This window comes from Plecotus auritus, assembly GCF_963455305.1.
Source record: "Plecotus auritus genome assembly, chromosome: 3".
In the NCBI taxonomy this organism is placed as follows: Eukaryota; Metazoa; Chordata; class Mammalia; order Chiroptera; family Vespertilionidae; genus Plecotus; species Plecotus auritus.
In genome coordinates, this window is record NC_137772.1 from 193,046,541 (window position 1) to 193,071,283 (window position 24,743).

The window sequence follows — 24,743 nt, forward strand, 5'->3', positions numbered from 1 at the left end:
CAGGAGAGCAGTTAGGCATCAAACAGGCTGGCAGGGGAGTGGTTAGGGGTGATCAGGCTGGCAGGCAGAAGCGGTTAGGAGCAATCAGGAAGGCAGGCAGGCGAGCAGTTGGGAGCCAGCAGTCCTGAATTGTGAGAGGGATGTCCGACTGCCCGTTTAGGCCCGATCCCACCGGGATTGGGCTTAAACGGGCAGTCGGACATCCCTCGAGGGGTCCCAGATTGGAGAGGGTGCAGGCTGGGCTGAGGGACACCCCCCTCCCCCGTGCACGAATTTCGTGCACCAGGCCTCTAGTTATAAGATAAGTAAATTTGGGGGATAGAAAAAAAAGACTCAAGCGATTTCATTTCAATTTTCAATGGCTAATCACTTAAATTTTATGTGTTTGTTTTTTTTTAACCCTCTTTATTTGTAGCTAGTAGATGTTCCATTAGTCTTCTTTAATGGGGCTGATTTTTTCCCCCTAGGCTAAAGATCTAATAATCACACCAGCCACCATTTTAAAGGAGAAACCTGACCCAAATACTGTGGTTTTTGGAACCGTTTTCACAGACCACATGTTGACAATCGAGTGGTCCTCAGAGTTTGGATGGGAGAAACCACACATCAAGCCTTTTCAAAACCTGTCCTTGCACCCTGCCTCGTCGGCTCTGCACTATGCAGTGGAGGTAAGCACACTGCACTGAGGGATGGTAACATGCTTGCTCTTCATTGGGGGCACCCAAGTAGCTCCCTCTCCTAAAATAGCTTTTGGGCAGCGTGGACTTGATCATATTTACTACAGGAACTCATAAATGTCTTTGAAACTTTTCCTATACAGTCTCATTGCAGGTAAGTCTTAACTAATTTTTTAGATATTCTTGAGTTTTTTATAATGTCAATAAAAATCATTTAGCAAATAGGAAGGACAGTTGGTAAGAAAATTTGCAATAAAAAAGAATGTACTTTTAATATTTTACAAAGGCACCTGTCTTCTCAGATCTTCTAATGATTGAGAAGAGGCCATTGAGTACAATAATTTGGTTAGATTATAATGCTAACTTCATGTTTTTATGACCAGCAATGTGTAGTTATGCATGTTGAGGGACATGTAATTAAAGGTCATCCTTCAGGCATGAGTGGAATAATCATAAGCATTAAATATTTAGAGATGCTTTCTCTGGTCCTTCATAGGATTCACACTTAGCCAGATATACAATACACTCCCCTTTCCCTTGACCCTGATTTTTTTTTAAATATATATTTCTTTATTGATTTCAGAGAGGAAGGGAGAATGAGAGAGAGATGGAAATATCAGTGATGAGAGACAATCACTGATCGGCTGCTTCCTGCACGACCCCACTGGGGATCGAGCCTGCTACCTAGGCATGTGCCTTGGCTAGAATTGAACTTGGGACTCTTCAGTCCTCAGGCTTATGCTCTATCCACTGAGCCAAGCTGGCTAGGGAGACCCTGATTTTACTTTGCTTACTTGTAATGTGTTAGACATACTCAGAATATTGGGATGCTTAAAATAAGCAACAGTCTACCTGTTAAAGGACTAAAAGATAGTAAATATTCATAACAATAATGAATTTTTTAAATTGAATTCTTGCAATGAGCCCTGCACTAGGTACTTTATAATGGGTCATCTCATGTTATTATTTTAAGTGAGAAAGCATATATTTCTGGATTCAGACTTTCTGGGCTCAAATTCTGTCTCTGTTGCTCTAAAGGGTACACTGTGACTTGGGAAACTTATTTAATGACTGTATGCTTCCAATTTTTTTACTGGTGAAATTGAGGTGGTGATAATACCTACCTCATAGTGTTATTGTAAGAAGAAGGTAAGGTGGTTCATTTAAGCATAAAGAGCCATACCTAATGAATAATGAGAGCCTTGTTATTAGCTATTATTACTATCTCTTGAAGCATTATTATCACCTATTATAGAAGCAGGTTCAGAAAAGTTAAGTTTCTTGTTCAAAATTGTATAGCAATTAGGGAGGAGTCAGGGTTCAAATGGCAAGCTCATACTCCCTGTGATGTTTTCTCCAAACATATACACTAAAATTACAAAAAGGCCTATCCAGTTAACTTGTTCAAAATTATAAATTCAAATCATTGGAAATATATTAGCTGCCCCAATGTATACACTAAATGTTGAATTTAGAAGTCTAAGCTTCCATTCCCATCTTTGTGTTTTAACTGTACCAACTTCGATGAGTTCTTACATTATTTAGTCCAAGCCTCAGTTTCTTTAATTATAAAATAAGAATGATAGCTGCCCTTGCCTATGTCATTATGTACAGTGACGAACAAATGAAATAAAATGCTTATGAACTTGAAAGAAGGAATTTGGCAGTGATTCTCACACAGCTTTCGTTAGAATCACCGGGTTCCACCCCCGAGGCTCTGATTTCTAAGTTCCCATGTCATCTTAATACCCTCGGAACTACATTTTTGTGAATTACTGGCTTGTGGGAAATAAACAAGAAAGAATTAAGGTCATTTTGAAAGTTAAAAAATATTTTGATGGCCATTGGTTTTCAAAACTCACTGGAAATCTATTTAAATGAGTTGATTAGTTTTGCCAATGTAGATTTTTGTGACCAGGATAGTTTTTTAGAAAACCTTTAATTGCTGTTATCCTTTGTTAAATAAAAACTGAAATCTGTGTTATTAGTCTTCCATGAATAATATAAACACAGGGGCTGTTTTGCATTAAGAACGGGACTGTGTTTTACATTAGTTATCTATTGCGACATAACAAAACTAATAGCTTGGAACAGCCACTATCGTTTTATTTCTTGCATGATTCTGGGAGTTGACTAGGATGGCTGGTACCTCTTGGTTTGTTGTCTCTTATGTGGTTGCTGTCAGATAGTGGCTGGGATTGGAGTTGGCTCAAAAGCTTCCTGACACATATATCTGATGAAACTCAAAGAGGTGGTGGCTGAAATGCTGGGGCTTTCTTGGCATCACTCTTTGTCCATGTGGTGTGCCAAATATGGTGTTCTGAGAATAGCTAAACTTTGTCCTCTGTGACTTGAGCTCCAAAGCTTTTTGTCACAAGCAACTGAGCCCTGATAGAAGCTCTGTGCTTTTTATGACCTAGAATCAAAATCACAGCATTACTTCTGCCATACTCTGTTGTCATGGTGATCACAAAGGCCTGCCCCAATTCAACAGGAGGGAATATATACCCTTCACCTCCTGAAGAGGAATGTCAAAGTTCTAGAAGATCATGAGGGACTGGAAAGATTGCGTGGCTATTTTTGGAAAATATAATCTGCAACATGTATCAGTGATAAATGGGGAGATAAAGCGATGTGTTTGGTTACCTCTTCATATGATTGGCATTGAGTTAACAGGAAAGATACTAGGAGAGTATCATAGGACTTTAGGAAGTGTGATGGCCATGTGCGGAGAACCTCAGGGTCCCTGAATTTTCTCACGAGGCATATTAGTTCCATTTCCTGTTCACTCATTCAATGGCTGTTGAGTGCCTACTGTGTGCTTGGGACTGTGCAAAGTGCTCTGGATAGGATGGTAAACAAACTAGACATGATCTTGCCCTCAGAATTCAGAACTCTTTTCTTTTTTTAAAACACCCACTGAGAAAGTTAGGCAGATACTTTATTTCAAATGTTTCCTTCCCAAATGTTATGCGAAACATTTTCTCTTTTACTGACACACTTCTGTTATTGTATGCCAACATGATTTTTAAGTTCAATAATTGTATTTTTTAATACAAAAGTAAATATAAGAGTGATTTTCTTGACCATCTGCCTCTTCCACTCATCAGCCCTATTGATTTTAGAATCCATTTTACTTCAAGATCTACAACTACATGTAGTTTTTTTTTTAATACTGCAAATTTTTCATAGATAAATAAGTGCAAGTTTCAAATAGTGAAGGAGAGAAATGTAAACTATGAGTAGGGGATATGGATAAAATAAAATGAAATGATAACTGGCACTTCTTTTTCTGGTTGAAATAAATATTTAGTGAAATAAAATATAATTTGAAAAAAATGACCAATATATATATATACACTATTTAATGAATACTTACAAATGAATGCTCATCTAGGTAAAGAAAGAGACCACTTAAGCACCCCTGAAGCTTTCAAGTGTTCCTTTCACATCACAAATCCTGTGTCTTTTGGCAACGGTTATCCTCACTTTTCTATTAACCTTGTATGAACTTTTTGTAAAATGGGATTGTATTGTGTGTGTTTTCTTGAAAAATGAACAAAGTGAACCTGTGATTTCAAGTGAAACAAAGGACTCTGTTTGGTGCCAATGCTAGCATTTTAGCCCTCAAGTAAAAATTAGAATTTTAGAAAACTTGGATTTACCACTGTGAACTTAACCCTTTCTGCTGTTAAATCCAGGGTGGGCAAACGTAGGTTTACAGTTGTGAACATGTGAAGCACAGTTTATTCTTGTATGATTATTTATTACTATATTTTCATTGTTTTGTATTTTGTTGTATTGTATATTGTATTTTCCATATGAACAACTCTACACCTACTTTTTTTTTTTTAATATATTTTATTGATTTTTTACAGAGAGGAAGGGAGAGGGATAGAGAGCTAGAAACATCGATGAGAGAGAAATATCGATCAGCTGCCTCCTGCACACCTCCCACTGGGGATGTGCCCGCAACCAAGGTACATGCCCTTGACCGGAATTGAACCCGGGACCCTTCAGTCCGCAGGCTGACGCTCTATCCATTGAGCCAAACCGGTTTCAGCTCTACACCTACTTTTGATACACCCTGTAATTTTCTGGTGATATTAGTGGTGATGTTAATAGGTTTTAAAAAAGACATGAAAGAGATGTTAGCTTTGGGAAGATCTGCATAGCTCATTGAACCAACTTTTTCTAAATGGCCATTGCATGACATGACAGGTTTTTGCACAAGTTAAGATTCAAAGTGCAAGATAGGCTCTGATGGCTTTTTTTTATTTTTGAGATATAATTGACATATGACCATATTTAAGATAGAAAATGTAATGATTTGATACACCTATTAATTGCAAGATAATTACTACAATAACTTTAGTTAACACATGATGGCTTTTGATATGTCAATTTGGCTTGTCTGAACTACAGTCCCTAGAATTCCATTTTTAGCTTCCTTTTGGTAAGAATGGACTATAAGACAGTCTCTTGTGTACAGAGGGAAGCAGTGGTTCTTTTATTGCATACACACACCTGCCATCAATCACTAGTGTAGGTGCTGTTCTGAAGGAATTTGTCAGATGTGACTTAAGTCCCTAATTGTTTGATTTACAGTAAATCAGAAGGGAGAGAATTCTGAGTGAGCCTGACCTTAGGATTTCATGAGGTCAGAGACCCCACACATTAGCTAGACCTGCATGTGCCCTCTTTTCCTCTGCCCCTCCCTTCCTGACCACCCCATGTGTCCCGTCCTGACTGCCCCATGTGGGTGAGCTGTGGGTGAGCTCACACCTGAGGGTCCAGCCTGCTTGTGACCTTTATCTGGCTGCCTACCCTTCAGATTTTGGACTCACCTAGTCAGTGAGTCCAATTGCATTGGCCAATTTCTTCTAATAAGTCTGTTAATATTACATATATTTTCTACTGGTTCTGCTTCTCTAGTTGAACCCTGTCTGGTAGACAATTGGATTTTAATAAATTAACAAAAGTATGAATACTTCATTGATATGGTTTCAGATTCTATATTACAACTAACCTTTAAGGAACCATCCCTTGACAAGTTTAGGAATGATAACAGAGAAGAATATCCATAATTCTCTGAAAGAGGCTACCAGAAATACCTCTCCCTGCTTCAACTACATATCTGTGTGAGATTGGGTTTTCTTTTGTGTATGTACTTCAATTAAAATAATACCCTGCAAAAATATTGAATGCAGAAACAGATATGAGAATCCAGTTGTCTTCTGTTAAGTCAAACATTAAAGATCTGTAATAATTGAAAATAGTACCACGCTTCATACTAATTCTTTTGGGAAAATTGAGGTATTTTTCATTAAAATATTTTAACATGTCATGATTTAGAATTATAAATAAGTAAATTTCTTACTTCTGATTTTTAATATGGTATTGACAGAAAAACATCATAAGTAAAAGCTCTTTGGGATCTTCATAACTTTTAAGAATATAAGTTTTAAGCCATCCTGACCAAAAAAAAATTGAGAAATGCTGCTTAAGGATATACCTAGGAATGGTGCTACTGGTCATAGGATATATCTTCCATTTTACAGGCATAGGGAAATTATTTTCCATAGTGGTTTTGACCATTTTTATACCCACTAGCCATGAATAAATGTTTCTATTGTTTTATCAACTTTTTTACATCTTAGTAAAGTCAGATTTTAAAAGCTTAACCAATTTAGTGTAATGGCATCTTATTGTGATATTAATTTATGCACACTTTTTCATATGTTTAATGGTCAATTGGATATCTTTTTATTTGAAGGGCCTGCTTGTTTGAATCTTTTGTTCACTTTTCTATCATGTTGTCTTTCTTTTGGATTTGTAGAAGTATTTTGGATATGGGTTCTTTGTCAGTTATATGAGTTTTACATATCTTCACTCTTTTTACTCTATATAATTTTTTTTCTCTTGTATTCCCCCATTCAGTCTTGTCTGCCACAATCAGACAGACAGAAAGGGCAAGGACACTTTTCTCCTGCATCTGTATATAATATTTTGATGATGAGAAATACATTGTTTTTTAAAATTTGAATTTATCAATCTTTGCTTTATATTTGATACTTTTGTATCTTGTTTAAAGATTCTTCTACCCCTAGATTATGAAGATATCCTCCTACTGGTATATTATTGGTTTTTGTCTTTCACAGTTAGGTCTTTAATCCTAGATTGGTTTGTATATGAAATAGGTTCTGTTTTTTCCCCTTTTCTTCTCCTTCTTCTCCTTCTTCTCCTTCTCCTCCTTCTCCTCCTCCTCCTCCTCCTTCTTTTTATTTATTTTTGCTACAGATACCCAGTTGTTCCAGCACTGTTTAAAAAGACTGTCCTTTTCCCTCTGATATGTCATAGCACCTCTGTTGTGTATGCATAGGTCTACTCCGGTATCTCCACGTTTGTTCCATTGTCTTGTCCATCTGGTCTCTATTCTGTTTCAGTTTGTTACTTGTCTACCTGCACAAATGCCACTGTCTTAATCTCTAAATCATTACAATAAGTCTTGATGTCTGCCAGGACAAGTCTTTCTGTTTTGCTCTTCAGTAGTGCCCTAGATCTCTGTGGTCAGTTGCTTTTCCATATAACTTTGAGATTCTGTTTATCAAGTCAGTCAACTTTCATAATTCAGTTTGTAAAGAGAAAATAAAATGCCCTGACATGATTTTCATTTGGGTTGCACTGAATATATAAATTAATTTGGGAAGAATTGGCATCATATCATATTAAGTCTTTCCATCCATGAGCATGAGATTGCTTTTTGCATTTAGCTAGATATTTAAAGACTTGGGAAAATTTTGTATTTTCCTTATGGGCCTTTCACTTCTTTTGTTAGATTTTTTCCCACCTTAGTATTCCTTTTAATTTTATCATAAACTAGAGGCCTGGTGCACGAAATTCGTGCACTGGGAGGGCGGGGTCCCTCAGCCCAGCCTGCCCCCTCTCACAGTCCGGGAGCCCTCAGGGAGCAGGCCTAAGCCGCAGTCTGGCCTCCCTCTGTGGGAGGCAACCGGGCTGATCAGGGGAAGGTGCCACCCCCAACACCTTGCTGCTGCTGCCAATATGTTTTCATCAACAGAGACTCCAGTCCCTTCACCACGAAAAAATGACAACTTTCTTTAGGCATTTTCAAGATATGTCTTTCATAGGATATGACATTTCTTTCTTTCTTTCTTTTTTATTCTCACATGAGGATATTTTCCCATTGATTTTTAGAGAGCGTGGAAGAGAGAGGGAAAGACAGAGAGAAACATCAATGTGAGAGGCACACTTTGATTGGTTGCCTCCTGCATGAGCCCTGACCTGGGCCCCGGCTAGGGAGGAGCCTGCAATCTAGATACATGCCCTTGATCAGAATTGAACCCAGCCCCCCTGTGGGTTTGTGTCGCTGTTCTGTTGTTCTCTCTGGCTCTGGGGCCACCCTGTCTGTTGTTCTCTCAGACTCTGGGCCTGCGCCAGGCCCCTCCTCCTGAGCTGGTCGTGACCGTTACGATGTCCTGGCTTAATTTGCACATTACCTCTTTATATATATAGATAGTTTTTATCTTTGAACTGCTGCTGTTCCATAGAAGTATAATTTTGCTTCTGGTTACCTTGCCTAAACAAATTATTTCAAGAGGTTGTGTCAGTTTTTCTGGATTCTCTAGATATTTAATCTTTTCTATATTTCATGCTCTAGGACAGTTTTATTTTTTCCTTCTTTAAATTGAATGCATTTTATTTTATTATTCCTGCCGTATTATACTGGCTATAGAGTATTGAACTTAAGTAGTCACAGCAGACAATTTATGATGTTCCCCATCCAAAAAGGCAAGCTTTAAGTTTTACCATTAAGTATAATGTTTTCTGCAAGTTTATTTTAGATATCCTTTGTCATGTAAGAAAGCTCCCTTTTCCTCTTAATTATCTGGGAAATTTTAAAAAATCATAAATGAATGTTTGATTTTATCAGATGCATTTACCACATCTAATGAGAAGACCATGTATTTCCACCCCCTTGTTTCCCACATACACTTAATATAATAAATCTCATTAGTTGATTTTCCAATCTCTCTTCCTGGGATAATTCCCAATTAATCATACTGTGTTATTCTTTTGTATATTTTGCATCTATTTTACTCAATATTATTATATAATCTTTACATCTTTTTGAACCCATATCAAATGCATACAATTTAAGAATTGTGAAGTAAATAAGATCTGTTACCTATTTTATTTTGTATTTAGTAATATAACCCACCAGTTTTTTAAAAATATATAATTGACATATAACATTCTATAAGCTTAAGGTGTGCATTGTGTATATTTGCAATACAATTGCCACTGTAGCCTTAGCTAATTTCTCTATCATGTCACATAATTATCATTTCTTTGTTGTGGTGGGAACAGTTAAGATCCAGTTTTTTTTTAGCCGTTTGCAGTTTATAGTACAGTATTATTTATGATCACTATGCTGTCCATTAAATATCTAAGGCATAATTATCTACTATTTGCACCTGCCAGCTCTATTTTAGAAAGTATTTGTATGATATATTGCTCTCTATATCTTTTTGTTTCAGATGTTTTTTAGTGAGTCCAATTTGATAGCCTTATCTTTTAACTGAAACTTTACTCTGATTATATTTAATAAATTACTCCTATATTTGCCCTTGCAACATTGAATTTTGTGCTTTTTAATTGTGCCACATGATTTATATTTCTTCTCTTTTCCCATGTAAGCTTTAAGGCTAGGAGCCTCTTAACAGCCCTACTTTTCATTACCATTCAGTTCAACTTATTTTCTCATTTCTATTATTTTTCTTCTTTATCTCAAGCTTTGTTTTGTAATGGGTTTCTTCTTTTCCAAACTATGGACATTTTCTAGGTATATTTCTCTTGTTGATTTGTGGCTTATTTTCTGGTGGAAAACATGTGAAAACGCCATGCATTGTGCAGGTGGTGTGGGCTGGGCTTTGTCCTGTGGGTTAGTTTGCTATTCTTTTTCAAGTCTTTCATACCTTTGTTGAGTTTAGCCTGTTTTTCTGCTGGTTACCCAGAGAACCTGTGTTAAAATTTCCCGCTAACATGACTGATTTCCCCCTTTCTTTTGTATTTGCCAGTACATACCTGCTTCTCAGTCTTTTCACATCTCTGCGTAGTGATTTGTCTGGGGCAGCACGTTTAGAAAGGTGACAGAGCCCCAACATAGTATGTCTTGACCTGCTTGGTTTTTATGGTTCTTGGAACTTAGCCAGCTCTGGTCACATCTAGATTATCTACTATCTGGAGTCCGAATGAGCCAGATTCAATGAAAAGATACATGGCTATTTTGAGGGGCTCCCCTGGGGCCTTTGGTCTCTGCCTCTGTTGTCTAGGCAGTTGGTCCATGTTGTGGGATTGGGGATGGTTTTCTTTTAATCCCCATAAATATATTATTTAGCAATATGGCTCTATCTAAGCACAGGATAACTGCATCCCCACCAGATTTTGGTAATAAAATGACTTCTTTTTATCGTGATTACTGTTACCAATCTGTCAGTTTGCATTTCTAGATTTAGGGATCTCTGGGTGAGGTCGGGGTCAACAGCTTTACAGGATGAAGGAGATGAGCACCCACAGACAAGTCATTCCTTTGAACACAGGGATTGTTTTCATTTACTTAACCTCTAAGATTGATCTCTCTTTCATCTTCAGTTATTTGAAGGAATGAAGGCATTTCGAGATGTGGATAATAAAATTCGACTCTTCCGGCCAGACCTCAACATGGATAGAATGCACCGATCTGCTCTGAGGGCAACTTTGCCGGTAGGTAAATTTAGGGATTTCTTTTGTGTTTTTCTTGACATAATGATTCACTGTGAGTTTACCACCAAAGAAATAACTTCAGCATACTTACATATTCAGTACAAACCATATGAACACTGAAGTTATATCTGATTTACTTTGTAATTAGTGAGGTAAAAATGTAAGGAAGTAACCAATACCATTTGGCAATGTCTCAATCTATTTCTTAGAGTGTCTGTGGGGGATTAACGTGTATGTGGGACATAAAAGGATAAGGAATAAAAACATGCCTCCAACAAAAGGAAATAAAATTTAAAGTCTATATAAAATTATAACATTGAAAAAGGAAAACAGGGTGTACCACACAGGTATTTGGGGGATATTTTGCCTAATTGCCTTAGACATTCTCAAGTATACAGTTATTTAAGTCATTATTTTGATATTTTACCCCAAGTTTTATTTTAAAAAGATGCACAATGATATAAAAACGGTTTTTCATGGCCATTGGATCCTGGCTATGACTTTGTTATGGAGTAGAATTCATTATAAGATGGGTTAGATTTAGATGCTAAACTTCACATGTAGGTGGAAATGATGTTGATTACTTTCATTCCCTGAGATGTGACCAGCTGCCATTTCTATACTCTGAGTACTTAGCCTCCAGCAACCTACCCCAAGCTGTGCATTTAAGAACCCCAGAATAGCCAAAACCGATTTGGCTCAGTGGATAGAGCGTCAGCCTGTGGACTGAAAGGTCCCAGGTTCGATTCCGGTCAAGGGCACGTACCTTGGTTGTGGGCACATCCCCAGTAGGAGGTGTGCAGCAGGCAGCTGATCGATGTTTCTCTCTCATCGATGTTTCTAACTCTCTATCTCTCTCTCTTCCTCTCTGTAAAAAAATCAATAAAATATATTTAAAAAAAAAAAAAAAGAAAAAAAAAGAACCCCAGAATAGCTAAACCCAAGTAACTACTCCTTATTAGCTAGGCTCTTCCTTCTTCTTTCTGTTTTTGTGACCCATGCTTCCTCCTTCTAAGGCCATAATATGATAGCAGAAGGGAAATTAAGGTAAATTCTTTGGACTTGGTCCTAGTTTCATTCTTCTACCATTACAGATGGATCACTGGGGAAAACTTTAAAATGGGACAGAAGGAAAGGGCAGTAATATTTATTGGATAGCAACTATGCCACAAACTGTTATGTGGTTTTACATTCTTCACCTGGTTAATCATAACAGTAAGGCACTGTCAAGAAGGTGTATGTATTGTAAATTTTAGTAGCACCTGTGTACAGAGAGGAACACTCGAGCCTAGAGAGGTTAGGTGACTTGCCTAAAGTCACACAGCATGAAGGGTGAGAAAGTGGGTGCACGTTTTTGAAGTCCTAGTCAGGTTCCCTTTCCACTAAACGTTATGTCAAGACAGCAGTACCAGAGACCCAAGCAGGTGTTACAGGGGGGTTTTATGTCCTATATGATTGGCACTCTCAATTTCTGCAATATTATTACACTGTGACTGCTGTTAAAAATTAGTATTTAAATAGCCAAATCCTGATGTTATGAGCTCTATTCAGATGCATATTTCTGACTTATTTCTACTTTGGATAACCTACCACATTTCTGAAAGCATGTTTCTCTATCCTTCCAAGTGAGTAGGAACTACTTATTTTACAAACTAGAGGCCCGATGCACGAAAAATTCATGCAAGAGTAGGCCTTCCCCCAGCTGCCGGCACTGGCTTCCCTCCAGCACCCAGGACCCGGGAGGCTTCCCTCCGGCCGCCGGTAGGCACCTGGGACCCAGGCAGCTTCGCTCTGGCCCCGGCTTCATTTTGGACATCTGAAAGGACGTCCGATCTAATAAGCATATTACCCTTTTATTATTATAGATTGTCACTCATTTAGTATATGAGAATCTGTTCCTCCTTAGAAATAAACTGTTTGTAGCTTTTGTCCATTTTCCTACTGGGTAATCTGTCTTTTTCTTACTAATTTTCAGAATATTGTAACATATTCCAGTACGATCCTTATTGGTTATGTTACAAATAACTTCACCCAGTTTCCTGCTTCTTACATCTTTTGAAGAATAGAAATCCTTATGTTTTAAGTAGTCAAATTTTATTCATATTTTCCTTTATGATTTGTGCTTTATGTCTCTTATTTAAGAGTTCTTTTCTACCTTAAGGTGACACTAAATTTTGTATTTTTTTTAAATAAAAGTCTTATGTTTTACACATTTAAGTGTATGATCCAATTATGGTTGATATTTGGGGTGTGGTAAGAGGTAGGGATCCAATTTTATATTTTCCCCATATGGATAGTCCATTATCCTATCATAATTGGGGAGGAAATACCACTAAATTTTTTTTATTTGGTTTTATTACTTTTTTAAGAGTCTGAAGCTTTCTTGAGGATTTTATTCTATTGCTACAAATGAAGAAAATTCCATTATTCATTATGTTTTTCATTTCTTCAGGGATTTGACAAAGAAGAGCTTATGGAGTGTATTAAACAGCTTGTGAAACTGGATCAAGAATGGGTTCCATATTCAACATCTGCTAGTCTATATATCCGTCCTACACTCATTGGAACTGAGGTACCAACTGACTCCCTGTTTTGGGATACTTTGGTGGGGAAATTATCATTGTTTATTCTTGTGTGAAACTTCTAGTGTGGGGTGTGAAATCGTTCCCTATAGCATCACTAATGACTCCTTTCTTCTGATAATCAAGACCAGGTGTCAGCAAACATTTTCTTTAAAAATACATTTTATTGATTTTTTTACAGAGAAGAAGGGAGAGGGATAGAGAGTTAGAAACATTAATGAGAGAGAAACATTGATCAGCTGCCTCCTGCACACTCCCTACTGGGGATGTGCCTGCAACCAAGGTACATGCCCTTGACTGGAATCGAACCTGGGACCTTTCAGTCCGCAGGTTGACATTGTATCCACTGAGCCAAACCGATTAGGGCAGCAAACATTTTCTTTAAAGGGCCAGAGAGTAAATAGCTTAGGCTTTGTGGGCCATCTAATTTCAGTCACAACTGCTCAACTCATCCATTATAGCACAAAAGTAGCCATGGATATGAACGTAAATGAGTAAAGGAATGAGGTTGTCGCCTTCCTATAATCAAGACTAACCATTATTTCCTCAGTTTACCAGTGTAATGCCTCTGCTCCTGATGCACTTCTTCAGGTCTAGAACTAGAAATGATTTTGAAATTTAAAGGAAGGAGAGCTGCTACTTTTTATTTTCATTTTCCTGAAGTCTTGGGATTGCTCCTTGGGTAAGGAATGGGAGTGAAGGGCCCTCTTCCCCTATAATCAGTAACTAGGAATCCTATCTAATAAAAGGGTAATATGCAAATTGACCCTAACAGCAGAATGTCGGGGAAAGACCAGTCGCTATGATGCACACTGACCACCAGGGGGCCGATGCTCAACACAGGAGCTGACCCCTGGTGGTCAGTGCACTCCCACAGGGGGAGCTCTGCTCAGCCACAAGCCGGGCTGATGGCAGCGAGCGCAGCGGCGGTGGTGGGAGCCTCTCTCTCCTCCTTAGCAGTACTAAGGATGTCCAGGGAGTGGGCCTCAGCTGGCAGGTGGACAACCCCTAGGCAGCGGTCGCCAACCTTTCGGACTTCAAGGACCACCAGTGGTCCACGGACCACCGGTTGGCGACCGCTGCTCCAAAGGTTTCCTTAAACCAGTGGTCGCTGACCTTTCAGACCTCATGGACCACCAGTGGTCTGCGGACCACCAGTTGGCGACTGCTGCCCTGAGGGGTACCAGACTGCGAGAGGGTGCATGCAGGCCAGGCTAAGGGACCCCCAGCTCCCCGAGTACATGAATTTTCATGCACCAGGCCTCTAGTTGTTAATAAAAATACTACATTTTCAGTGGGTGAAAATTTGAAAAACAATTGCTCTATAAAGTTCACATCATTAAACAAAATACTAAACATCAATGCAATAACCTCCTGTAAACACTTAAAGGGCAAAATCATCTATATTACCAAAATATTTCTTGTAATAAAAGAATTTCAGTATCATTTTAATCAATATCTTCTGAAACACTTCTTTATAGGTAGTTAATAACTTTATGTGAAACTAAAAGCTTGAGTGCTTTAATTGCAAATTAAGGTAAAATCTGAAATGAAAATATTTTAATAAAGAGCATCTACACAAATAGTTTCTAAATTTTTTCTTTATCAGACAAGAAGCTAAAATTAGATGATTGTCAGATGGTTAGGTTCAATACTGGATACCTTATACCCCTACATCTAAAAAAGCCAGCGTTTGCTGATTTCGTCACCTGTTTTATCCAACTTCACCCTATTTAGTAACTCCAGGCAGGTCATACACACACACATACAAACACACACACACACACACGCATGCATGCACACTTTTATTTTTTCAGTGATTCCTTATCAGTGTACAGGTGCTTTGACCATAGTCAACAGCAAACTATGCACAATCATAACTTCTGAAATTCCTTTGATCATTGCTCCTAGCCTTTTACTTTTTCAATCAGTCGGATTTCATCACTCTCTCCATTAGAGAGGTGGTGGAGGGAGACAATACTAAATAATATCAGGGCTGAGAATACGTGTCATTAGAGGGGTTGAGTCTGATGGTAGGGACAACCCTCCAGGCTGTCAGGAGTCAGCTCACTCTGCCCCTTTGACCAGATCTCAGGCTGTCGCCACAGATCTGCAAGCTACCAGCATATTCGACTTTTCAGCTGCCCTCACAGACAAACTGCCCTTGGCTCTCGTGGAAGTTGATTAATTCCTCATACTCAGTTAACTCGTTTGCTCCCACATTGGAGTGCCCCTAAACACACTTCTGGAGTTGAGCTCAACTAGAGAAGCAGTTTGCTTTTGGTGAACACTAGCCTTAGATGCACAGAATACAATCTGAATAATGCAGAAACATTTTAAGTCACTTCATATAAACAGTTTCCCCATTCACGACTCCATTGGAAATCTTTCTGGATGAAATTTTCATGAGAGCTCACATTAAAAATCTTGCTGCCAAATGGTCCACTCCTTGATTTCTGGTTCGCTCCACAGGGAGTTTAAGGGCTTATACATTTTATAGACATGCCTTCCTTTTCCTTTTATCGCCTTGTAAAATCATTTCGCATATAATTTAATCAATAATCAAACAGTTCCATGGAAAGAATTGTCTTTATTCATAGCCTTTGTTTATTTATATCTTATCTTTTCACAATTAGCCTCTATTTCACTAAAGAAGCAGAATAGATTTGCAAACTAGGTGTTACAGCAGCAATTTGTAATCATTAACTTGGGTTTTGCTCACACTTTTAATGTATTCTTCTGTAACCTTATTTAAGATATATATATATACATTTAGGGATAATGAAAAACATTATAAACTGATGAACCAAAAGATAGTTACAGAGGCAGTAAAGCATCAAACAGAGTGTCTAATTACAGCGGTAAGGTTAGGGAGAGGTGGGGGGAATAAGAGATCAACTGAAGGACTTGTATGCATGCATATAAGAGTAACCAACGGATGCAAAACATTGGGGGGGTGAGGGCAGGTATGGGAGTGGGGTGGGGGTGGGGGGCAATGGTAAGATATGTACACATATAATACCTTAATAAAAATTTGAAAAGAAAAAGATATATATTCGTTTGAGTGCTTATAAACAACATTAAATTGTCATTTGCGCATATTAATAGCCCTATTCTAGAATCTTCAGGCCTTGGGTCTGTTTTTAGAGATCAGCTTATTTGCATTGATTAAAGCCTGTGATAATCAGTTTCTTATTATCAGGCCATTCCTACCAATGGAAACCCTTTGGAGTCTATTCCTGTCCATTTCAACTTGGGGATGACTGTTATTATCTTTAATTTTATTTTTTGGAGGCATGGTGCACCTGGTTACTAATGACATCCCTCAGTTCATGGCACTTGTTGTCACAGGTTGTATAAAGACCCTCTCGTTGTTGTTTTATTCCCCTTTGTCTTCATTTCCCACTCCTCTCCTCGTCCCTCATTGGAAATTATTCTCCTGCATTGAGTGAATATTCTTGTGGTTTGTATGTGTTTTTAAGTATCTCTTATTCCTTTGTATGTCTGAAATTTTAGTTTATATTAAGGATTTTGTCCTGTAGATCTCACTGTGTTTCTTAACTTTTTCCCTCAGCACGGTTTTTTCTTTCTCTCCAGTTTAATGTGTGTATTTGCAGTCCATTACTTTTCACTGCTGCATGGTATTTAATGCTGGACATCTACCACACTTTGCCCCAGTTCCTTTACTGGGATTTCATTTCCGTTACTTCATGTAATACAGCAACGAACAGTTTGAAAATATACAACCCAGGGAATTAGGTAACATCCTTTCCCCTTCAGCAGCCCACGCAGGACCCTCTTCCTCACATGGTTGCCTGGCGTGAGACTTGTCTATCAATTGTAGTTGTCAGCTCCCCGTGTTGGTCTTATCGGTCTGGATTTCAGGCTCAGCGCTGTGCTTGGCCCAGCGCATGGAACCAAGCTGGATGGAATCACAAAGTCGGTCTGAGTGCTGAGGCTAGGTCCGTGAGGAGATTCTGGTTTGGAGGCTCAATGATGGTACAAGGAATTTCCTCTCATCTAGAGAAGGGGCTGGCAAACCTGTCTGTGAAGGGCTAGGTAGCCGCTCAACTCTCAGCGCTGCCTTTGTATCACAAACACAGCAACAGGCAACACGTGAACGAAGACGCACATTCCAATACAACTTTTTAACAAATGGGCAATAGGCTGAAGTTCTGGCCCTGATCTGGAGTCCTTTCAGAAAGGGAAGTGAAGCATGGCTTTTCCGAGGTTGACTCATTCTGGCTCTTCCTGAGTGCTTCTCCATCGAGTAGTCTTGAGGACTTGTGTAATCACCCAGGCTAACATTTCTGTTGATTTCAAATTTACCAGCCTGTATTTCCCAGGTCATCTGTATAATATTTCTTGTCTTTTTCCCAAATACTTATTCTCCACAGTTCCAGCATTAAGTGCGGAATATAGTTCTGTGATCACATCGGCAGTCATCTTAACTCTCTGTGTATTGGCATGGACTCACCATTGTTACTACTATCAATAATTATTTATAAAAACAAAAATAACAATTGCTCTTTCTTAAATAATTAGAAAAAGATCAGGCCCTGCGTGTTTCCCACAGATTATTTAATGCAATCCTTATCCTGACCCTTTGAGCAGGCATCACTGCCTTCACATGTTAGGTAAGAAAGGTAAACATTCTTTTTGTCTATTTCACCTTATCCTTAATTTCCCTAAAAACTTACGCCTTTGTAAAAATAAATTTTAAGATCATTCTTATTTAAAAACTAAAAGAGAGTTGAGTGCTCAGTTAAATTTACACTATCTTTCTCTTTGAACAGACTGAGAAATAAACTCAGCACTGTCCCTTACCCATCTTAGAACAAGTCTCAGGAGAGTCTGGACTTTAGCTTCCCTTGTAATTCTTTCACTGTCTACATATTAATCATCTGTTAGTCTGTCTAGAGGTGCACTAAAGGAAACCAGGCAAGAGACAAAAGATAATTTTTTCTCTGGTGTCAATGTAATATATTAGGTTTTGTATGAAATAAAAAAGAATCAAAATAATTCAAGTATGGTAAATAGTCATCTAGGTTGTTTTCATAGCCCTTTTCTATAAAATGTACAGTCCTTTAGCAAATATTTAGTTAACTTGATATAACAATGTGCGATGCTATGTATAGGGGACAAAGATGGTCTTGCACTGTATGAAGTGTATCGATTAGCAAGAGGCAGAACATTAAACAGTTGTAAGAAAGTGTGGTAGGCATTTTATCTAAATCTAAGGAAGTGCAGGATGCTGTAACAGGACATATCACAAGTACTTAACCTTGTCTAGAGGTCTCATTTCCTGAAATAATATTTCAATGACACTTAAATGGAGATGGAAGTGTTTGTATTACTTAGGAGAGAGAGAGAGGATGTCTTAGTCTGCTCTGGCTGCCACGACTGAATACCACGGACTGGGTATCTTAAACACCAGAATTTATTTTCTTATAATTCTGGAGCCTGGAAGTCCAAGATCAAAGTGCCAACAGGGATGGTGTCTGGTGAGGCCTCCCTGTAGATGTCCACCTTCTCACTGTGTCCTTACAGGGCCTTCTGTGTGTGAGGAGAAGAAAAGGGGGTGGGGAGGGCAGGGAGCTGAGTCTCATCATTCTGTGTCTCTTCTTCTAAAGAGAGATCCCAGCCCTGTTGGATGAGGGCTCCACTCTTTTGACTTCATTTAACCTTCATTACCTTGTTAAAGGCTTTATCTCCTAGTGCTGTGGGTTGGTGGTTAGAGCGGCAACATAAATTGGGGGGGGAGATACATTTCAGTTCATAATGGGGAGAGAATAGAAGGAGAGTATTCCAGGTAAAGGGGGTAGGACAGGAAAATATCCAGAGGTAGGAAGGTAAGGAGGAATCCAAAGGGAAAAGGGTTCCCTGTGGTTGGATCTTAAGATGCTTAGAGTGTGAGCGCTATGGTGAAGGCTGGGGATGCAGGGAAGCGAGTCCCAGGTTGAACTCTTCAGGTTAGGAAATCTTAAGTACCCCACTGATTTTTTCCCCCCTTAAAATTTTACATTGTAAAAAGAGCTCTGAATTAACAGGAGAAGATCTAGAGTTTAATAACTCTGAAACCTTGGGGAAATCATTTGTTTTGAACCTCAGTTTCTCCAATTTAAAAATAGTCATGCTATAACCCTTAACTTTCTGGATTGTTGGCTGAGAGGAGATAATGACTGTGAAATGTCTTAGGAACAAAAAAGTGCTGTATAATTACTGAGGATTTTTTTTAAAAACCTTTCACAAAACCAACTAGTTTTCTCTACAAAAACACTGCGTGGGTGGATTTGTTATCCTTCTTTTCTTGATACACTCTCAAGGCCCTGCATGGACCACCCCAGAGTCCAATATTCTTTACTGTTTTCTTTATCTTTCAAAAGAACTGGCAAAATTGAAAAAAACGAAAGCAAAGACAGGTTGTTCTTTGGATTAAAAAAAAAAAAAAGTCATGCTGCCCTTTCTGAAAAAATGTTTTTGTTATTCCCAATTATCGTATTTCTCCTGTCCTATGTGCATTGCTAGACGGAATTATTCTCAAGCCTCACTGCCACTGTGCTTTTCTGTCCTCCAGGCAAAAACGTGTGACTGTTATGCTTTCCTCAGCTCACTAAGCTCTTTCTGCCGTGGTTCAGAGTATCTCTGAAATCCTGCCTTTTTAGAAGCTAATTTTCTGACTGACTCAGACAGAGTGGTAATTTTCACTGTGACAGTTCTCTTTATTTTTCATCACTCCCAAGTGCCTTGTTATTCTGTGTAAAACATGTATGTATTTAATAGCCTTTTATATGTATTTGTGAGGTGTAATATAAAGTAAGAAAAGTCTTTCTTGTTTTGTACACATCAGAATTTCAATTTCAAATCCATTGTGGTCCCTTGAGAAGTTATAGACTCTGCATCTGAGATTTATATTTCTCATTTTCCATGTGTTTTTTTAAATTTTTTATATTAATATGTTTTTATTGATGTCAGAGAGAGGAATGAAGAGGGAGAGAGGGATACAAACATCAATGATGAGAGGGAATCATCAATTGGCTGCCTCCTATATGTCCCCTACTGGGGATAGAGCTCACAACCCGGGCATGTGCCCTGACTGGAAATTGAACCGGGACCTCCTGGTTCATCAGTAGACACTCAACCACTGAGACACACCAACTGGATGATGGGGTGTTTTTTTTAAATGCCCTCTTCAATTAATTATGTATGAAAATAATCAAAAGAAACTAGTAGAGAAGAATGAAAAAATCAAAGTCCTCATATGGAAATAAGACATTGAAACTGATGTACACAACTTATCAGCTGTTGTCTTTCATTACTTCTCTCTATTTTCATGGCTTTTGCTTTATTTGATCAGAAGCCTGACCTTGTCATTATGAAATTATGTTGATGCTGTTTGACTTATATTATATAACAAACTTCTCTTAGTTGTAGCTGTTGCACAGAATTTAAATTGCCTTCAAGGATAAAAGGGAGAATTAAGACAAAGAATGGTTCCTGAGGCTAGGAACCCAACCAGCAAGCTCCCTTCCTAATGGAGTTACATTTTATTTATTTCCACTCTTAAAGCACTGTGACCTTTTTCAGTAAAGCCACAGAGTTCTTTTCTTAGAAAGACAGTCAATATGCGTTATCATTTGAGGATGAAGGCAACTCAGTTGTACTTGTAAAACATCAGTTGACCTTGCCTAAATTTCAAAAAATAAAATGTCAGTACACATACACACATTTTCTCTCAGCATTGAAGAGTTCTAGTCTATAATTTACTTGCTTGCTAAGAATAGAAGTATTGCTTAAAGATTTACTGGGGAGATCCAAGATGGCGGCGTAGGTAAACACCTAAACTGCTGCCTCGCACAACAATTTCAAAACTACAACTAAAAGACAAAACGTCTATCACCCAGAACCATGGGAAAGCTGGCTGAGTGGAAGTTCTACAACTAGAAGGAAAGAGCAAACAGCATTGAGGGGTGCACAAGCGCTGAAAAGCTGAGGTACGGAGACATGCGAATCGGGCTGGCGATGGGTGACTGGGAGCGCTGCTGTTTTCAACCCGAAGGGAGATAAGCTCCCGATTACTCCGAACTTGTTTCTAGGGAGACGCGGGGGACCCAAACTCCTACGGGGAGAAGCTGGACTGTCTGCCGTGGGGTCGGAAAGTGAGGTAGGCTTGCTTGCAGGGCTGCGAGCAGGAACAATTGTTTATTGTGCAGCTGGACGCGGGGACACGGTCGGAGACGCAGAGTCGCAGAGCCGGCTTACTGGCAGCCATCGCTGTTTGCCACGCCCTAGCCTAGTCACGCCCTGAGACCCCGCCCTGCACAATCTACGAACCCACACAAGCTCCAAGCAGCAGCTTTAGCATATGAATGGCCTGCCCTATAGCAGCTTAACCTAGCAAACTTGCAGCCCGGGTCAGACAGCTCCAAAACCTCCAAACCCCAAGCAAAAAGGAGAAAACTGTAGTTCTTGCTGTAGCTCCTGCTGGGTGGCCTCAGACAGTAGCTGACCTGCACCCCATTGGAGATCCAGAAGCCAGTGTACCTAGTGGTCAGTGTGAGACACCAGATTTCAACTCCTCACATCCATAAGTGACACATTCAAGAGGCAGACTCAGTGAGCACCAAAGCCCCACTGAAACAAGTCCTGCACCATAAGCGTGTCTCCAGCGCAGCAGTTCTTCCATTATAGACACAGCGGGTCCTCACAGCCAATTGGCCTGGAGGTCAATTCCTCCCAGTGTACCAACAGCAATCAAGGCTTAACTACACCAAGACTTTGCACTCAGCCCACAAAGGGGTGTACCAAAGGCGTCCACCTCAGGTGATTGGGGAGGCTGAGCTACTGGCCCCTATAGGTCACCTACCACACAAAGCCACTCCATCAACATAAGGAAGCAGCAAAATGCGGAGACAAAGAAACATGTCACAAATGAGAGAAATGGAGGAAAGCAAACTAATGGACGACATAGAGTTCAGAACCACATTTATAAGGTTACTCAAGAATCTTCTAAAAACTGCCGAGAAACTTGTTGAGACCTCCGAGGAGCTTAGTGAGACCTTCAAGGACCTTAATGAGAATGCCAAAAAAATGGAAAAGGACCAGTCAGAAATTAAGCATACACTGTCTGAAATAAAGAATATACAGAAACTCAACTGTAGATCAACGTACCCCAAGAATCAAACCAAAGATCTGAAATATGAGGAAACAAAAAACACACAACCAGAAAAACAAAAAGAAAAAATCCAAAAATATGAAGATAGAGTAAGGAGCCTCTGGGACAACTTTAAGCATACCAACATCCGAATTTTTGGGGTGCCAGAAGAAGAGAAAGAGCAAAATATTGAAAACCTATTAGAAGAAATAATGACAGAAAACTTTCCCTACCTGGTGAAAGAAATAGACTTACAAGTTCAGGAAGCACACAGAACCCCATACAAGAGGAATCCAAAGAGGACCACACCAAGACACATCATAATTAAAATGCCAAGGGCAAAAGACAAAGAGAGAATCTTGAAAGCAGCAAGAGAAAAACGGTTAGTTACCTACAAGGGAGCACCCATACGACTGTCAGCTGATTTCTTGGCAGAAACTATGCAGGCCAGAAGGGAGTGGCAGGAAATATTCAAAGTGATGAACAGCAAGAACCTACAACCAAGATTACTCTACCCAGCAAAGCTATCATTCAGAGTTGAAGGTCAGATAAAGAGCTTCACAGACAAGAAAAAGCTAAAGGAGTTCATCACCACCAAACCAGGATTACATGAAATGCTGAAGGGTGTTCTTTAAGAAGAGGAAGAAGAAGAAAAAGGTAAAGATAAAAATTATGAAGAACAAAATGACATCAAATACATACCTACCAACAAGTGAATCTAAAAATCAAGTGAATAAAAAATCTGAAGAACAGAATGGACTGGTGAATATAATAGAATCAGGGACATAGAAAGGGAGTGGACTGACAATTCTCAAGGGGGAGGGGGTGTGAGGGGTGCGGGAAGAGATTGGACAAAAAGCTTACACCTATGGATGAAGACAGTGGCGGGGGGGTAAGGGCATGGGGTGGGGTGGGGAATCAGGTGGAGGGGAGCTAGGGGGAAAAAAAGAGGAACACCTGTAATAATCTGAACAATAAAGATTTATTTAAAAAAAAAAAAAAAGATTTACTGGGATATTTTCCCCCAGAAGTAGATTTACTCCATTTCCCATTGGTGCTCTCTTTACTACCACCTAGTGGAATATATGAACTTTGCGTGTGGGTTAACAATGGGAGAAGGAAAAGAATAAGATGAAATTTATCTTGGAAAAAATTTTCTATGATGATGAGTTATTGTTACTTTTTTAGTAATAATGCAGGTTGCAAAAAAATACATGAGTTCAGAGTGAAGAAAGCCCAGGAATTCATGTGATATCTAATAAAATGCTTATCCACAAATAAAGCTATTTTATTCAGAAACTTAAAAGCTGGATAAATCACAGAGACTGTCTTGCCTATTGTACTTCTAAATTATGTTCAAAGGCTTCTCTTAATTTCTCAAGATGAGGCTCCATAAAAATTTAAAATATTAAGCTTCAAAGCTCCTTTGCTAGGAAGGGATCATTGTACTTAAACTGATAGGTAAGTAAAAATGCAGAGATAAGATAGTCAATTTTTATCCAAGCTGGGAAGAAAGGCAGATGCCTGTATTCTAAGGTGTTCTCTCCCAAACAATGAAACAAACAAACAAAAAGGCAAATGAAGCTTTAAGGCTCTTCACTCTGTATTGGTGAGGGAGCTCTGTTCAGCCTCTGTTAAAGAACAAACACAAGCGAGCAAAAACCAAAAATCTGTTATTTATTGACTAATTTCTTTAACTTGGCTACCCGTCACAGTGTCATTTCCTCTGTGGCCACCAGGCGTGGTCCTCATGTTTACATGGAATGTGAGTAGAATCATCTTCCCTTTTCCTGAGGGGGGCATGCCTTTCAGATGGCATCATTGTGACCAGATACAGACACATTTTTTATGCTTATGAATATTTTGCTTATCTGATTCTTTTTTTTAAAAAATAATACCCAAGATATGTTTTTATTGATTTTGGAGAGAGAGGAAGGGAGAGAAAGAGAGAGAGAGAGACATCAATGTGAGAAACTGATCAGTTGCCTCTTGTATGTGCCCTGACTGGGGATCAAATCTGCAACCTTTTGCCCAGCTGGTGTGCTCAGTGGTTGAGCATCGACTCATGAACCAAGAGGTCACCAGTTCAATTCCTGGTCAGAGCACATGCCTGGGTTGCAGGCTCAATCTCCAGTAAGGGGTGTGCAGGAGGCAGCTGCTGGATGTTTCTCAGCAATGTTTCTCTCGCTCTATCTCTCTTCCCTTCTCTCTCTAAAATCAATAAAAATATTTGAAAAACAAAAAAAAACCTGCAACCTTTTGGTGCAGGGGACAATGCTCCAACCAACTGAGCTACCTGGCCAGGACTACCTACTTGATTCTTGATGATGTGTGCATAAGTAGGGGGAACAAGGCCTAGGTAGGGGAGTGGGAAATATAATTAAAACTCAGAAAAAAAGTATATCACCAGATCCACTTTCAGCCTTTTTCATCAAACAAGACAAAAGCCACAGAATCCACTGGAATTGAATTTCCTCTCATTCTTTCCCTGGCAGATTTCTACCCCCATCCAGCCAACCAGGCTCTAGTGAAGACTCGACACAA

At 39.1% G+C, this 24,743-nt stretch overlaps 1 protein-coding gene across 3 annotated transcripts in view; it reads left to right on the top strand.

Moving 5' to 3' along the window:
- Positions 1–24,743, top strand: part of BCAT1 (branched chain amino acid transaminase 1) — a 97,288-nt gene that overhangs the window by 44,268 nt on the left and 28,277 nt on the right. For all 3 annotated transcript variants that reach the window (XM_080662070.1, XM_080662069.1, XM_080662071.1), the window contains exons 3-5: positions 468–668; positions 10,353–10,463; positions 12,916–13,035. In XM_080662070.1, coding sequence (XP_080518196.1) covers positions 468–668; positions 10,353–10,463; positions 12,916–13,035 — 432 coding nt within the window. The remainder of the gene's footprint in view (positions 1–467; positions 669–10,352; positions 10,464–12,915; positions 13,036–24,743) is intronic.